This window comes from Neolamprologus brichardi, unplaced genomic scaffold (genome assembly GCF_056152115.1).
Source record: "Neolamprologus brichardi isolate AB-2024 unplaced genomic scaffold, ASM5615211v1 NODE_ptg000008l+_length_2720982_cov_1, whole genome shotgun sequence".
NCBI lineage: Eukaryota > Metazoa > Chordata > Actinopteri > Cichliformes > Cichlidae > Neolamprologus > Neolamprologus brichardi.
The window spans coordinates 698,148-715,057 of NW_028270135.1; the positions used below are offsets into that span (position 1 = coordinate 698,148).

The 16,910-nt window shown below is 42.7% G+C and overlaps 1 protein-coding gene across 1 annotated transcript; it reads right to left on the reverse strand.

Annotated features, from left to right (window-relative positions):
* Nucleotides 1-4,649: 4,649 nt before the first annotated feature.
* On the reverse strand, nucleotides 4,650-12,129 carry LOC148094771 (E3 ubiquitin-protein ligase TRIM21-like). Its single transcript, XM_087837167.1, has 2 exons — nucleotides 12,046-12,129; nucleotides 4,650-6,819 (listed from the first exon to the last, which is right to left on the reverse strand). The coding sequence occupies exon 2, from the start codon at nucleotides 6,808-6,810 to the stop codon at nucleotides 5,128-5,130; it is 1,683 nt and encodes a 560-aa protein (XP_087693293.1). The 5' UTR covers nucleotides 6,811-6,819; nucleotides 12,046-12,129; the 3' UTR covers nucleotides 4,650-5,127.
* Between the last annotated feature and the right edge of the window lie 4,781 nt (nucleotides 12,130-16,910).

Here is a 16,910-nt window from a genome sequence, read left to right on the forward strand (position 1 = left end):
GGGAGGTGTTGCGGGAGAATGGGGTGTCTGGCCCATTGCTACGGGCCATTCGATCCCTCTGCAACCGTTGCAAGAGCTTGGTTCGCATTGCCGGCAATAAGTCGGACTCGTTCCCGGTGGGTGATGGGCTCCGCCAGGGCTGCCCTTTGTCACCGGTTCTGTTCATAATTTTTATGGACAGGATTTCCAGGCGCAGCCAAGTGGCGGAGGGCTTTCGCTTTGGTGGCCTCAGAATCTCATCTCTGATTTTTGCAGATGATGTGGTTCTGTTGGCTTCATCGGGTGAGGGCCTCCAGCTCGCACTGGAGCGGTTCGCAGCCGAGTGTGAAGCAGCGGGAATGAGGATCAGCACCTCCAAATCTGAGGCCATGGTTCTCAGCCGGAAAGGGGTGGAGTGCCCACTCCGGGTCGGGGATGAGTTCCTGCCCCAAGTGGAGGAGTTCAAGTATCTCGGGGTCTTGTTCGCGAGTGATGGGAGAAGGGAGCTGGAGATCGACAGACGGATTGGGGCTGCAGCTGCAGTAATGCGGACGCTGAACCGGTCCATCGTGGTGAAGAGGGAGCTAAGTGTAAAAGCGAAGCTCTCAATTTACTGGTCGATCTACGTCCCTACCCTCACCTATGGCCACGAGCTGTGGGTAGTGACCGAAAGAACGAGATTGCGGATACAAGCGGCGGAAATGAGCTTCCTCCGAAGGGTGGCTGGCCTCTCCCTTAGAGATAGGGTGAGAAGTTCGGCCATCCGGGAGGGGCTCAGAGTAGAGCGCTGCTGCTCCACATCGAAAGGAGCCAGCTGAGGTGGTTTGGGCATCTGACAAGGATGCCCCCTGGGCGAGGTGTTCCAGGCATGTCCCACCGGGAGGAGGCCCCGGGGCAGACCCAGGACACGCTGGAGAGATTATATCTCTCGGCTGGCCTGGGAACGCCTTGGTGTTCCCCCGGATTAGCTGGAGGAGGTGGCTGGGGAGAGGGAGGTCTGGGCCTCTTTGCTTAGGCTGCTGCCCCCACGACCCGGCCTCGGATAAAGCGGATGAAGATGGATGGATGGATGGACACCTTTTTTTAATTAAATATGTCATTTTGCATCTCAATCTCCTACCTGTGTGATCTGAGTCTGTGTGCGTTCGTGTGTGTGTGCGCTGCGTGGTGACGTAGGCGCGTGCATGTGTGCCCGGTCACAGCTCCTTTCAGCATGGCCGGAGGTAAGTCACTGCCACGTTGCTCTCTGATAATTAAAGTTTGTTCAGAGCCCAAGCTGCAATGTGAATACAGCCGAACCGCCGCGTTTTTTTTGTCATTAAGAGACTCATTCGGTATAAGTTTTGTGGAGGACGGAGTTCGCTAATATACGCTTTTGATGAGTTTTAGCCGAGAACGCAGCTGAAATGCTAGCATGCTAAGTTAGCCTGATCACTAGCGGCTTGTGAGCGTATTCGCTGCAGTTTTTTTAACAGCGTGCACTATTTTTTTCTTCGTCAGGAGAGGTGTACTGGCAGTCACGTGACACACACAGAACAGACGCTTATTTCTGTGTTGCAGGTATGGAGATGTTCTTATGTTTTGGAGATGCAGTCTTTCATTCATTGTTTTTATAAGTACAGCGTTGTATTGCCTGTTAGATGGCGGTTATTAATATAATTGTACTTAAGTATAATGTTTGAATTATAAGTACCAGAATATTGGGTCCTGGTTATTGAATTGTATTTATCTGACTGTTTATTTGTTTTTGAATTATTTTGTTTATTGTTCTTATAAGTTGTTTTTAATGATTTTTCAGTGACATATTATTTATTTTGTGCTTTTTGTTTTTGAGAGCTTAAGTTAATGTTTTAAAACAATTTGTTGTATTTGATTTATTATATTATTGTAGTGTTAATGAAGCTGCAGGCACAGCTCCTTTCAGCATGGCCGGAGGAGAGGTGTACTGGCAGTCGCGTGACACACACAGAACAGACGCTTATTTCTGTGTTGCAGATGTGCAGTAAAGAGCCAAAGACCCAGTACTGTCTCCTGCCTCTTACTTTCACGCCAGAACACAACGCAAAGACGGGCGTAACACATGAACGGGTTACACATAGCATACATTTACACTGCTATGCAGATGACACCCAGCTCTATCTGTCCATGAAGCCAGATAACACACACCAATTAGTTAAACTGCAGGAATGTCTTAAAGACATAAAGACCTGGATGACCGCTAACTTTCTGCTTCTTAATTCAGATCAAACTGAGGTTATTGTACTCGGCCCTGAAAATCTTAGAAATATGGTATCTAACCAGATTCTTACTCTGGCATTACCTTGGCCTCCAGTAACACTGTGAGGAACCTTGGAGTCATTTTTGACCAGGACATGTCCTTCAATACACATATTAAACAAATGTGTAAGACTGCTTTCTTCCATTTCCGCAACATCTCTAAAATTAGAAATATCCTGTCTCAGAGTGACGCTGAAAAACTAGTTCATGCATTTATTACTTCCAGGCTCGACTATTGCAATTCATTATTATCAGGATGTCCAAAAAACTCACTGAAAAGCCCCACTGTGTTCAGGTTAACCCACTCACAGGCCAAGCCCATAGAGCTAGCCTCTCTGGGTAGGGGTGGAATATTTCCCCCTGTGCCTGAGACAGGAGGTCTCTGCGTAGTGGTAACGGCCAAGGTGGGCCACACAGCTGCTGAAAAGTCTCCGCCAGCCAGTGCTTCCCTGGCCAGTGCGGGGCTATCAGGATCATATAGTGGCCTCTCTCTCTCACTCTGGCCAGAGTTGGAGAAATGAGGGCCACTGGGGGAAAAACAGAGGAGGGTTGTCGGCCACTCGTGAGCTAGAGATAAACCCAGCATTTCATCAACACTGTGATGAGACCTTTGGTTTGTGTAATGTTATAAATACTCAGATACTCCCCAGAGGCTCCGGACTTTTACATAAAGATATTATATTCAGTCCTGTAGAAAGTTATATATTTAAAAATATGTGATCCTCTCTGGTTACTCTGGTATGAATAACTCTGAATCACTTTATGGTAAATAACACACTATCTGCAAAAAACTGTGAACGAATTCCAGATGACAAGTTTGTAGTTCAACATACAAGTGACGACCTTTGACCTTCATCAGGTTTTATTTAATTGTGTTAGAGAAAATCTCATCTGCTCTTCATGCAGCTGAGTACATCAAGTGTTTAAAATGGAAGCTGTGCAGGTCTGAGATCAGCAGCGTTGTGAAACACCAAACTGAGGTCCTGTTAATGCTGATATATAGTGACACAGTTACATGAGTGATTAATCCTTTTGTTTTTTTGTCTTTAACTTTATCAATAAAACAGCTGCAGCTTTCACTACAGCATGTGTGGTACTTTAACCTTTGTACTGTTTTCATCAGTTCATTTTGCAGTTAACATGTGAGCATGTTGGATGATCTGTCTGCTGTCACTGGGTGGTGCTGAGGTCTGAATCTGAGGGCAGCTCCTGTAATCACAAAGACAACAGAACCATCAAACTCAGATATAAATTTTATCCCTCAATATTGAAATAAAGCTGATTCTTCTGTCCTCACACACTCAGGATCTGAACTTCTTCTCTTACATTTTTTTCAGTATTACAGTACACTACAGTACTTTAATCCATAGTTCCTGATTAATGAGGAGTTACTGAAGTACAAGCTTTTAAAAAAATTGTTACTGTCTTTACAGATGTGGCAAGAGACTGAAAACATGCTGTTGTTTGCACATATTTAATATTCAGCTCTACACAGGAGCTGAAGCAGGGTGCAGCCTGTTGCTTTTACAGTATAATACTTGTAATAAAAGTACAGTAACAGTAATTAGTGACTGAGCAGCCCGGAGTGTTTCTCTTGATTTCTTTAGTAAATTCATTCACCTGCGCAGCTAAACGAACCCTGACAGCCGAGTGCTCATCTTAGCTAGCTAGGTCTCAGGAGCTAGCTAAGGACGGTAGTTACGGATTAGCTTACAAACATGTTTAACTTACCGAAAAAGTGCAGCGGGGCCTCGGGTCCTTCTGTCGGGTAGTCCAGTTTACTGAAGAACACCTCAGGCTGTCAGGTTAAAACACTCGGTCGTGTTTTCGTAGCGTAAACGCTGGGCGTCCTCTCAGAGCCTACGCTCTATCTGCTTTTCGCGAACAGAGATACGCAAGTTTCTCTGTGACAGCAGCTGTCAGTCAAAGCCGCTATGATGACGTTTCACCCCAATTTAACATCACCGCGGTAGGAATTAGAATCAAACTTATGGGAAAGGAGACCCCTTGGACATCAATCAGCATGATGAGAACTATTGATAACAAAAGAAAGAATCTTTGGAAAAAAAATATCTAAGGAGAATTAATTTGTTTTAGTCTTTTAGTCTAGTCCCATCCGCTAACATGGAGGAGGCGGGGTTTATGACCTATACTGCAGCCAGACACCAGGGGGCGATAGAGACGTTTTGGCTTCATTTTTGCAGACTAACAGAGACTGCAGCTGTCAGCAGCCACACACACTTTCTATTCTTCAAATCAAATCTCAGTGAACATGTTTCACTGTGAGCTTCAGCATCGTCTTCATGCTGTGACTGCAGCCGTTCAACTCTGTTTATCTTTAACCCAAATCATCACAACATGCAAATATAATCATCAAAATGATGTGACTGGAAGGATGCAGCAGTCTGTGCTCCACCTTTCTCCTCCACACCTGCAGGTGGAGGAGAAAGGTGGAGCACATGGATGCATGAATCTCTACAGAGTTCTTTGAATATTATCCGTCTCATCAGTTTTCAGTGAACAAAAATCCTCACAGAGCCAAAATAAGCAGTTTGTATCCAACATAACTCAGCTGGACTCTGATGCTCCGTATAACAGCCACACATGAGTCTGGATTCACTCAAAGCATTGAACAAACTTTATTGTAAATGAAGCTTTTGGACATTTATTCTCTGATATTTGCTCTTCAGCTCGAGTCTCCATCAGTGGGAACATTTCCTGATTCAACTTTTCTTCTGTTCAAATCAAACTCCATGAGAATCAAAGTGTGAATCAGAGTCCTGATGATCAGATTCTATAGAAACATGGAGACTGTAGAGGATTTACACTCAATATGTTCATTTGTTCCCTTCAAGAAAAATCAACCATTCATCAAATTAAATCAAGCGGTTCTTCCAATGAAATCAGGGATAGATTAATGTTATTGACAGGACAGATGATCAGAGGTGCAGAGTTTTTACCTCCATAATTGTTACAGGGACTGAAGAGTGGGTGGAGTTTGTGAGTGAAGGAGCAGCCAGTAAAGGAGTAGATCAGAGCTGCAGCACCTACATCATAAAAGGAGACCAGACCCTCCTCATAATCCACAAACACCCCCACCTTCTCAGGACCAGGATGAAGACAGAGGGGGACTGAAGGACCAGCAGCAGCTTTGTACTCATTTCCATTTCTCAGCACTACAGTCCAGAGACCATCCTGAGGTCTCGCTGTGATTTTTCCCTTCCTGTTGATCGACTCTGTGGCCACTCCTAAATACCACTCAGTCTTTCCTTTAACCTGAACCTCAAAGTAAAATCTGCCTGAAGAGAAACTCTGCTCTCCTAAAACATTTACACACTGAGAAAATCTCTCTGGGTTGTCTGGAAGTTTCTTCTTCACATCACTATGATAAACTTGTTTTCCATCATCAGACAGGATGAGTTTAGGATGAGCTGTATCAGGATCCAGAGTCACGTCCACCTCATGCTGCTGGACCCTCTGCAGCTCAGCCTCAAACAGCTTCTTCTTCATGGGTTTCCAGACTGTCTCCTCCAGCTGAGCCACAGCTCTCCCCACAGCCCCCTCATATGGTGGATGAACTCTGACCTCTGTCCAGTCCTTGCTGGGTGGAGCAGCTTTCAGGGAGGAGAAGCTTTGGAGGAGGTGGAGGTGGTCTTCAGAGCGTGAGAGCTGCTCCACCTCAGAGCTTCTCTCCATCAGCTCAGAGATTTCCTGTTCCAGATCTTTGATGAGACCTTCAGCCTGTTTCTCTGTAGCTTCCTGTTTGTTTTCGATCTCCTTCATGAGCTCCTTCAGGCGTCTCTCAACAGACTCCATCAGAGCCGTGAGGACCTGAACACCTTCTGCTTTCTGTCTGTCTGCAGCATCTTTACTCATCTTCACCGACTCTGTGATCTCCTGAATCTTCAGTCGTCTCTTCTGGATCATCTGCTGAATCTCAGCCTCTGTCTTCTCCAGCTCTGCCTTCTTTCCTTCATATTCTTCTCTCAGAGGAACAAACTCATGAGCCTTGTGATCTAAAACAGAGCAGAGCATGCAGACACATGTCTGATCGGTCTTACAGAACAGCTCCAGGAGTTTATCGTGCTTCGTGCACATCCTGCCTTCCAGGTTCTCCACAGCATCAACCAGCTGATGTCTTTTCAGACGTTTCAGTGTCAGATGAGGCTCCAGGTGAGTCTGACAGTAGGAGGTCTGACACACCAGGCAGGACTTCAGGGCCTTCAGTCTGGTTCCAGTGCAGACGTCACAGGGAACTTCTCCTGGTTTGGCAGCTTGTTGCTCTGAGCTGCTGCTGCTGGCTTTCTGCTGAGCTTCACGTCTGAACTGAGCAACCATCTCAGAGATGAAGGTGTTGACCCTCAGCTGAGGTCGAGTGTAGAAAGTCTCTTTACACATGGGACACTGACAGCTCTGATTCATGTCCCAGTGCTGACTGATGCAGGTTTTGCAGAAGTTGTGTCCACATGGTGTAGTGACTGGATCAGTGAACACATCCAGACAGATGGAGCACAGAAACTGATCTTCAGATCGCAGATTGCTGGCAGCAGACATGTCTGCACTCTGAGGGAGAAAGAAAAGAAACATTTGATTCAAAATTCACTTTAAATTTCATTTTTAAAAAGAGAGAAACAAGCGTCAGTAGTCTGAGGAGCTTGGAGAGAAAAGCGTCTGGACTTCTTTGAGTTTCTTTTCATCACAGAAGCTTCTTCACCTCATCCTCAACACGGACAAGACCAGGGAATTAATACTGCACTTTTGGAAGAACCACCCTCCCCTGCAACCTCTTATTGTCAAAGGGACGGAGGTGGAGACGGCAAACAGCCACAGATTCCTGGGACTGCAGGTTACATCAGACCTGAGCTGGACTCTCAACACTACAGCAACAGTGAAAAAAGCCCAGCAAAGGCTTTATTTCATTAGGCTGCTCAGGAAAGCTGTCATGAACCACCACCCTCTCACCCAGGCCTGCAGAGGACTGATAGAGAGCATCCTCACCGCAGGCATCACTGTCTGGTATAGAAACACTACACAGACAGAGAGGAAGGCTCTGCAAAGAGTCAGAAAGTCTGCAGAGAGGATTATAGGAACAACACTTGCATCCATGGACCTGCACATACAAAGCTGTACATACAATCTCAGACACAACAGAGCGGACAGCAGCATCACACACAGAACAAGATTCTTCAACAGCTTCTTCGACTGTTCAACACTGAGAGGTTGATGGCTCCGTGTCAGAGCACCGGCCTTAACGAAAAAGTTATCAATCGTTCTTTTCCTCTTTTCTCATTACCCACAGCTACATCCATCCTATCAGGCTGCTCACCTCCTGCACTTTCAAACGTACACACGTAGTCCTGCAGGAATATCTGGACCATGGCCAATCAGAGAGGTCCTGCCCTCTCTCTGATTGGTTTAGCCAACGATATGGGCATAATGTGTTGTTGACCACACGGAGACTTTCAGAGTTGCAGGGTTTTTCCTTTTGTTTTTGCTTGAATGGCTGGTCATACCGGTGTGACCTATTTGTTTAGGCTATGTCCACACTAATGGGTTTTCGTTTGAAAAAGCACTGTTTTCTCTCCGCTTTGGCCTCCACACTGAGACGGCGTTTTTCTCCAAGGAAAACATTTTGAAAACAAAACATTTGGAGACAGTGCGTTAGCGTCACAGTGTGAACAGTGAAAACAGAGACTAAAACGATGATGCATGTTAGTCATGTGATGCAGTCATGTGACCAATTAAACAAAGGTATTACACAGCAGTTGTTTTGTTTGCTCTGTTCTGACAGCCCTATTAAAGATGAATATCAGTCTGTACATGCTCCACAGAGCTTCTCTTCAAATTCTTTATTTCTCTCTCGCTTTTGCAACTTTGTACTTTTGTGTTACTCGCAGCAACAACTCCACCTCATTGTTAGTCAAGCTCGGTGCTTTTCCTCCACCTTTTTCCGCGACATTTCAAAGAGCCGGAAAATAAATAAACGGCAGACAGAAATGAGACAGGTCGAATCGTCTTACGTTTCACGCATGCGCAGGACTGGAACGTAAGAGTTTTCAGGCGTTTTAATGTGGACGCACAACTCTGTGAAAACGACAGAAAATGATAGCGTGGACGCGGAGCGCTGTTTTCAAATCTATCCGGGCGAGTGTGGACAGTAGCGGTTTTAGATACGGGCGACACGGGCGGTTGCCAGGGGCGGCATCGCGGGCATCGGCAAAAAAAAAATTTGCTCGTACTCGTGCTGCGCGACGTCATGCCAGCGCATACTGGGGATGGCATAGGCACCGATCGGTTTTCTATTGCCCATTTGCTGGGAGTAAGGGCGCCCTTCGTTTGCGAGGTGCGCCTGCTGCTTGCGGCACAGGGAGGAGAGGGGCGGGGCGGCGGGGGGTTCTCTGGCTGGCTGGAGCAGCGTCTAATAACCAACTCGCAAATTATAACAAAATAAAAACAAACCAACAAACACGAAAACAGCACATATTGTGATACAGACTTATAATTTGCACCGATGTTTTTCCTCGGTGCGCCTGCGCGCTGCTGAAGTCAAAGTAAACTTTATTGTCGTCTCCGCTACAGTCCAGTATATAGAGAGACGACGAAGCTCCAGTTACATCCGTGCAAGTAAACAAACAATAAATATAAGAAGAGTAAGAAAGTAAATATACACTTTAGGACCAGGGGTAAAGGGATCAATAACAATTAAAATTTATATTTTATATTTTGATGATTTAAAGCAGGGGCGATTCTAGAATCAGAGCTTTGGGGGTGCTGAGCACCCAGAGAGCTGCCCAGCCAGGCAAGATAAACCTGTCTCTGTCAGTCCCTGCATCCTTAAATGTTGTCCCGAGTTCTCTCTGACTGTCACTTTGGTGCATTTAAACCCCTGTTCCTCCCTGTCCTCATCTCCGTTATCAGTCATCATAATTTTACCATCTCTGTGTAAGTCTGCAAATTTCTTTATTAAATCATAAGATTCTTAAATTCATCAAGTCTCTCTGTGCCTGGGTCCTCGTCACAAAACATGACATCACTGTTTTGTACATTTTAACACAATTTAATCCCCACATTTGTGAAAGAAAAGCAAAACACTTTTTTGAAAAGTCTGTAACAAAACCATCAAATCTGATCAAGGTTATTTAAATGCTGCTAAAGAAGAATGGATTGGAATAAAAAAAATACATATCCTAACCTTAATTACTGGGTGAGAATAATGAATGATGCTCATAGTGAGTAAGAAGTAAACTGAGTGCATTTTTTGGACAGAGATTCACATTTAATGTGTATGTATAATATAATACACATACATAAAAAACACTCCCGAAACAGAATAAATTGTTACAAATAAATTATTACATAATATTAACAAAAACTATAAAAATGGAGGCAACTTTGCCTGTGGTAGAATGTATACAATGTGTACAATGTATGCAGATACTAATTTTACTAATTTAATAATACTAATTTTCTGTTGTAATATTTATGAGTTTCATGCTTTCACAGTGGTACTTAGGAGAGCTTGATATTTTATCAGGTGTCCACACTGTAAAAAGTTTGAGAAACACTGAGAAGTTTATGTGTGCTTTTGGAAAACATTTAAAGCTGCTGTACAGAATCTTTGAAACAAGCTTAAAACATGTTTAGAATATAAACAGAGCATCTGCTTCTCTTTACAGCTCCTCACTCCACCAGGGCTGTTTGGCACTTTCTGATAGTGTGCAAATGTAATGTACGTACTGTGGCAGTCATACAGACAACTGGACGGTCCAAAAGTTGGCCTACCTATTACTGGCTGAGGCTTTAGAAGAGTTGTGGCTGAACCACATAAAAATATATCATTAATTTTAATCTCCCCGATCAATTATAATGTTATGTTGGAATGTTGTTAAAGAGGGTCAAAATGTTTCAACCCAGTTTGTTTTGCAGATTCTGTTTAGCAGCTTTAATATAGGGAGGACACAACTTCCAGATTGTGTGAGTTTCTGTTGTGCCTGTCACTGTTCCCTGTCTGTTTTCTTACCTGGTTCTTCCTGACCTTGTACTTTCTCCTCACGTTCCCTCTTTCCTCTCTCCCTCTTTGGACTGACAATCATACACAAATAGATTGTATTAAATTAGATGAAAATTAAATTAATATGAAAAAATACTATTAAGATCACTAATAAAAAAGTCCTCTCTCAGTGTACTTTCAACCAAAAGGCAAATAACCAAACCACATGAACATCTAATAAAAGATATAAATATTGAAACACTGATCCAACATTATTCTTGATTGAAGGATCATTTGATTTTACACTTTTAGCTGAATGTGGCTCCTTTTTTTTGAAAAAACTTCCTCATATTCATTATGAACCTGGCTGTCTCTCTGTACGCACACACACACACACACACACAACAGGAGTTATAAGGTTAATGGGCATTCAGTCAGTTAGCTAGTTAGTATCCATTTAAAACAGGACAGTGGTAACAACTTTAGGCTACGGAAAATTTAAAGTTTTCGATTTTAAATAGGCTGTATACATTTCAATGGGAGGAACAGGACGGTGAAATGTCGCTGAATTTACTACAAAGCAGGACGGATTGTAGGGTAGCAAACATTGTCGGAAAACACGTTTTCAACACTGCAGGTTACCTGGGTGTAATGTTTTTCAGTTAAAACGAAACATGGTCTGACTCCTACCTAACTATATAAAGAGTAACTGAAGGTTAAATGCAGCTAATATGTCCTGTTTTAAGCCAGGCACTTACACCTCCGCTCTGCTGTGTCTCAGCCACCATCGCTCTGGCAGCAAGAGCGCTAGAGCCAGAGCAGGAGAGAGCTGGAACAAACCATTTTGGGAGGGAGGGGGGGGTTATCTATACTTTTGTTGTTAAAATGTTACGTCTCAAACAAGTACAGTACTGTATGCTTTTTATATTTTTAGTAGTGTGTCACACAAACAGCAAATATTGTCAAAAAAAGTAAGAAATCTTTGGGGGTGCTTTGATTCATTTTGGGGGTGCTGAAGCACCCCCAAAAATGGGCTAAAATCGCCCCTGATTTAAAGTCTCACACACAACCTGTGGAAAGGGGAAGGAGACCTGCTGCTTCCAAATAGAGCACATTTCATTCATAATGTTGTAAATTCAAGCCCATTATGTATTCATGATTTGAATCCTGGGTTCAAAGCCATCAGGGCCTCAGTTTAGAAAAAAGAGAAAAAGAGGAGAAATGAGCAAAAGATACAGGTAAGCATTATCATTGGATAATGGCAGGTCATCCTGAAACAACCAGAATCAGAATACTTTATTAATCCCTAAGGAAATTATGTGGATTACAGTTGCTCCAAGAAGAAATGGTAAAAATAGTAACAGTAACAGACTAAACTCCAAACAATACATTATGTTACAGATTTGAATATTAATTAGTCATTGTCAATTGTTGATTTGTCCTGTTCTCATTGTATGACGAATTATGATGGTTGTTTGGTAGCTGTTTACTCTCTCTCTCTTCATATCTCTGTGTGTGTGTGTGTGTGTGTGTGTGTGTGTGTGTGTGTTTCTCTTGTGAAATTCAGTATGGTTCCGACAAAAGTTCTATGTTAATGTACAATCCTGTGTGTGTGTGTGTGTGTGTGTTGTGGTGGTGAGGCGCCAGAGGGAGTGTTCGCCCAGGGCGCCAAACAGGCTAGGACCGCCACTGAGTGTGGACTTAGCCTAAGTGGCACCATGGAGAAACGAGGTGGCCCTGATGACGTGAACAGAGTGAAGATTTGTGTAGAAACAGGAAGTGTGATCAGCTGCACTCACCACTGTTGCTGAGAGAAACCTGATGGACTCCAGTGAATCTTCTTTTAGAGACAAACAGGACTCGACTGCAGCTCTGCTGCTGCTCTCTCTTACTTTCACTTCTGCAAAATGACGTTAAACTTCTTGTCTTTGCTCCGCCTCTTCCTGCCTCTCCCTTTACAGGAATCAGCCTGTCTGTACTCAGTGACTGTGTGCAGCAGGTGGGAGGAGTGAGGAGTGGTGTGTGGGTTCACACAGTTATGACGGCCTCAGGTGATCAGGAGAAACTCACCTGGATTTCCTTTTTCCACAGCAGACTGAGAGCTTCAGGTGGACCCTGAAGGAGGTCTCAGACACAGGTGGTAAAAGTACACACAGTGTGTACTTAAGTAGAAGTACTACTGTTAAAAATACTCCAAGTACTAATTCAACTTCTTTACTCAAGTAAAAGTAAAAAAGTACTGGCTGTGAAATGTAAGAGAGTAAAAAGAGCTGATTGAAGAACATTTCTAACACATGTGTTTATACAAAGCTAACTGAACCATGTGCTACATCAATGTGATAATAAAATAATATTATTCACTTTATTTCTGTCTAAATGTGAACAGAGGCGGTGGTTTACGACACCAACTCTCTGCCATCTATAATCCAGTTTTGAATTCCCTCCCCAGACGCCTTAACGCCCACTCACATCCTGGGCCATCTGACCTCAGGAAATCACATGATAAGGTGGGGCCAGGTTTCACAATGAGCTCACCTGAAACTCTGGCTGATTGTGACCCACACCCAGATCTGCACAGAAACAGAAAATCTAAAAGGTTTAATAAATGTTTTGTGCAGCTGTTCATGACAAGCAATCAAATAATGTGGAAACAAAGAAAAGAAGAAGAGGAGCAGAGTGAAGGATGAAGGTCGTCCATCAGACCGAGTGTGTCCTCAGCTTCCTGTTCAGAGACAAACATCACTGATGTCAGCTGTTCACCTCTGACCTTTGTTAACACACCTGTATGGAAATGTTACCTGATTCACTGTTTAATGTGCAACACCTGGATCAGCTGACTGCTCGGGAACACACAGAGACACAGTTTAAAGTATTAGATACGTGTGTGTGTGTGCATGTGTGTGTGTGTGTTTGTCTGCGTGTGTGTGCGTGTGTGTGTGTTTCTGTGTGTGTATGTGTGTGTGTTTGCGTGTGTGTGTCTTTGTGTGTGTGTGCGCGTTTGTGTGTGTTTGTGTGTGTCTGCGTGTGTGTGTGTTTGTGTGTGTCTGCGTGTGTGTGTTTTCTGTGAACGTCAGCTTTCAACAGTTCTGCACTTTTGTCTTCAGGTGAAAAATTCTTTATTTTTCAGCTCTTTCAACATTTTTAACTTAACATCCAGCGATTATTTCTTTTCAGCTCAAAACATTCAGCAATGAGCATTCACACTGCAGTTTCTTCAGAAAATGCATTTTCTAGTCTTAAATTCTATTCTTGATGATCCTGTATTGTTGAACTAGTCTGTCAAACTGAATAAAAATAAACAAAAAAATAAAGTGCTGCTATTCCACTGACTGATGTCAGCACGCTTAAAATAATGTCACCATCTCACTCTGACCTCCAGTGAACCTTTCACATCAGCGCCTCTGAGTGTTAAACAGCCGTGCTCTTTTTCCTCTGCAGCATGTTATGGGGTATTTTTCTATGGGATAACCTCACCGTCTAGGTCACAAAAAAATGGGCTGTCAAAGTTAACGCGGATTAATCCATCATCACGTTTAACCCGATTAAAAAATTTGTAACACAGTTAACCCATCTGGAGTGCAAAGTGACTCAAAATCCCTGACATGTCTCTGTCAACACATTTCAGGCAGTTTGTCCAAAGTTTGTCCATTCTGTGCTCCGGATGGGTTAAATGTGTTACATTTTAATCACATTAACCCTGATAATGTTCTCCCGATTTCCATACACTTGTGGTCCTCAGGGGACAAAAATGTCATAAAATGAGACAATAAAATATTTAAATGTTTAGATTATTTTGATTATCTGAATAACGTTGAACTTTAGTCAGAATAGGAAGTGACAGTAAGTGACGGAAGTGACGGAAAAAGTAAGCAAATCATGTTGTAAGTGACGTCAGACACCGGAGATTTTGGCAGAAAATTAAAGCGAATGGTAGCTTAGAATTTACCAAAATTTTTTAAGCTTCAATTATACCAAATACACTTATCAATTGTCTTATAACTAACAACATTTGTCTAAATCATCTCCAACACCCTGGAGAACAACGGGGAGAGTTTAGAGGCTCTCCAAGATTACATCGACCGGTGCTTCCAGGATCGCCCCGGCAAAGATATTGCAGACATCCTGGAGTCAATCGACAAGCGATTGTCCAGTTTCGATGCAAGGCTGTACTTGGTGGAGATTCTTCACCGGGAATTTAAATCCTTGCGAGAATCCCTGGAGTTCAGCCAGCAGCAGGTGGAAACGCTCGCTGCTGAAAATGCGACGCTACGGGAGTCGATGAAATGTCTCACTGAAATGTTGCCCGGCTAAATAGAGAAAATAAAAAAAGAGACAGTTATTGATCTAAAAGCCTGTAGCATGAGAGATAATCTTGTATTTTCTGGTATTCCAGAATCCGCTGAAGAAGACGCGGAGACTACAGTGAAAAGCTTCATCAAAACCCACCTGAAGCTGCCGGAGCTGATGATCTAAATATTTGATCTAATTATTTGATCTAAATATTTGATCTAAATATTTGCAATATTTTCTTTATCTTCTAACCCTGGATCTTCCTGAACATTAATTCTTCCTCCTCATTACAGCAGAGGACAATATATGCATTGATCTACCGGTCTTTCCTTTGCACAACATGGTAAAAAAAATTAGCTCACCAGCCTCCAGTGCAATGGAGGGGAACTTTCTGTGTATGTGTTATTGTAGGGTCTGCCTTACAATATGAAGCACCTTGATGCAACTGTTGTAGCGATTTCGTGCTATATAAATGAAATTGAATTGAATGTAGAGCACCTGCCTCCTCATTGTGCTGCCTGTTGTTGTTATGACCTTTGTTTGACCCCACACATCAGTGATCCAAGATCAAAGATGTTTGAAAGCAGTATGGTGTGAAAATATGGCCCTTTGCAACATTTTGTACTTTGTGGACGTTTTTGTCCCCGAGGACAAGAGATGTCATAAAATCCAATAAAAAAAGGGGGAAAAATGGATACTGTGTAGTATGGTGATATTTTGTTTGCTAATAATGTATCGATACAGGGACAGCAGAAATCGATATTTTGTTACAAAAAAGGTTTTTGTGCTCTGACTTCAGAGCATGTTGATCCTTTTTCTGAGCAAGAATCCTGACATTCCTTCACTGTCCAAATGTGTTTAACTTGTTTATGGCAGCAATAAACATGACAGTTTACTTATTTTAATTTAAGACATGTTTTATTTTAATTAAGTTTAAAACTTTTTTATTTAATGTAAAATTATATTTTGTTTTAATTTACTTTCAAATTCCTCAGTTGCTGAAGGGGCTGCATAGTTTTCATAAACTGCATAGTTCAGAATAGCTATAATTGTACAAGATGGTTGATTCAGTTAAGTTGGACTAGACTGTAATACAAACCGTTCAGTTTGTCAACAATCAAACTGAAATGAGAGAAAGACTGAGTGTGAGACTTTGATATTAGATAAAATGAATATTGATAAAGTTTACCTTTATGTACAGAATCTGAGTATCGCAAAATATTTTAAGAAATCGCAATAATATCGTATCGTGGGATGTATGGTGATTCCCACCTCTAATAAAAACCCCATAAATAAATCAAATTAATTGTGCACAGCATAGTAGTGAATAACTTCTGTTATTTTCAGATCATTTGATGAATAAAAAACACATTTTTGATAGGAAAAGATTTCTTTTGGGGACAAAAATGTCCCAAGGACAACACAAGGGTTTTAATCGTGATGACGCATTAACTCGTTAACGTTGACAGCCCTACAAAAAAGTCTTCAACAACTGTCCTTTAACTTGAGTGCACTTTTTTAGCTGAACTTCAGATTTCCTCTTTTGATATGTTTTCACTTTCTTGAAAGTCGTGAAACCAGGTTCTGCTGTTTTCCTGTCTTCCTCCTCCACTTCATAACCACCCACTGCACCCACTTCTAACTCATCAGCTTACACTCATTTCATTTTTCAGCACATTCAACACTTCAGTAACATCAACTTTATTTTCTTCTTCCTATACTCACTGACACTGTCATCCACATGTCATCAGCTCAGAGGCGTGACCAGAGAACAGGAGAGGATAACGTGATTGTTTGATTTACGTGTGGGTGTCAAAGAGAAACTGTTGAGGATAGATTCCTTAATATACATCAGAGTTAAAGAGAATATAGTTTGTGATTGCTTGCAACGTTATAATATTGCAGTTAATGGGTGTAAGAATACAGAGACCTGGAGTGCAGGGCAAGAGGGCAATCAACCCCCACCCCCAGGGCAGGAAGCAAGAGTTACTGAGGGTGAGGGGCAGACAAAGGGCAAACGGACACTGCCTTAAAAGGAGGTGGGGGTCAGGGTGTCAGCACTCTTGGCCACTGTACTAGTGTATTTCCATTGTGGGAGTGTTTACTGAAGGGGGAGGAGACCAGAGGTTATAACTGTAACTGCTGTGTGGAGTTCTTTAGATCAGCCTTTAGCATAGGACTGCATAGGACTGCAGTGTGCTGATCTCCATCTGTAAGAATAATGGGTAATAAAAGGATTGTGTAAAACATGGAAACATCTCTACCAGGACCAAAAGAATCGCAGAGACTGCTTTGTCTCAACAAAACCAAAAGAACAAGAAAGATCAAAGACTAAGAGATAAATGGGTAAAACAGGTGAGGGTCTAAGGCTCAA

Bases quoted from the DNA above. Each gene is read 5' to 3' on its own strand.
- LOC148094771 (XM_087837167.1), bottom strand. From the start codon at position 6,810: ATGTCTGCTGCCAGCAATCTGCGATCTGAAGATCAGTTTCTGTGCTCC.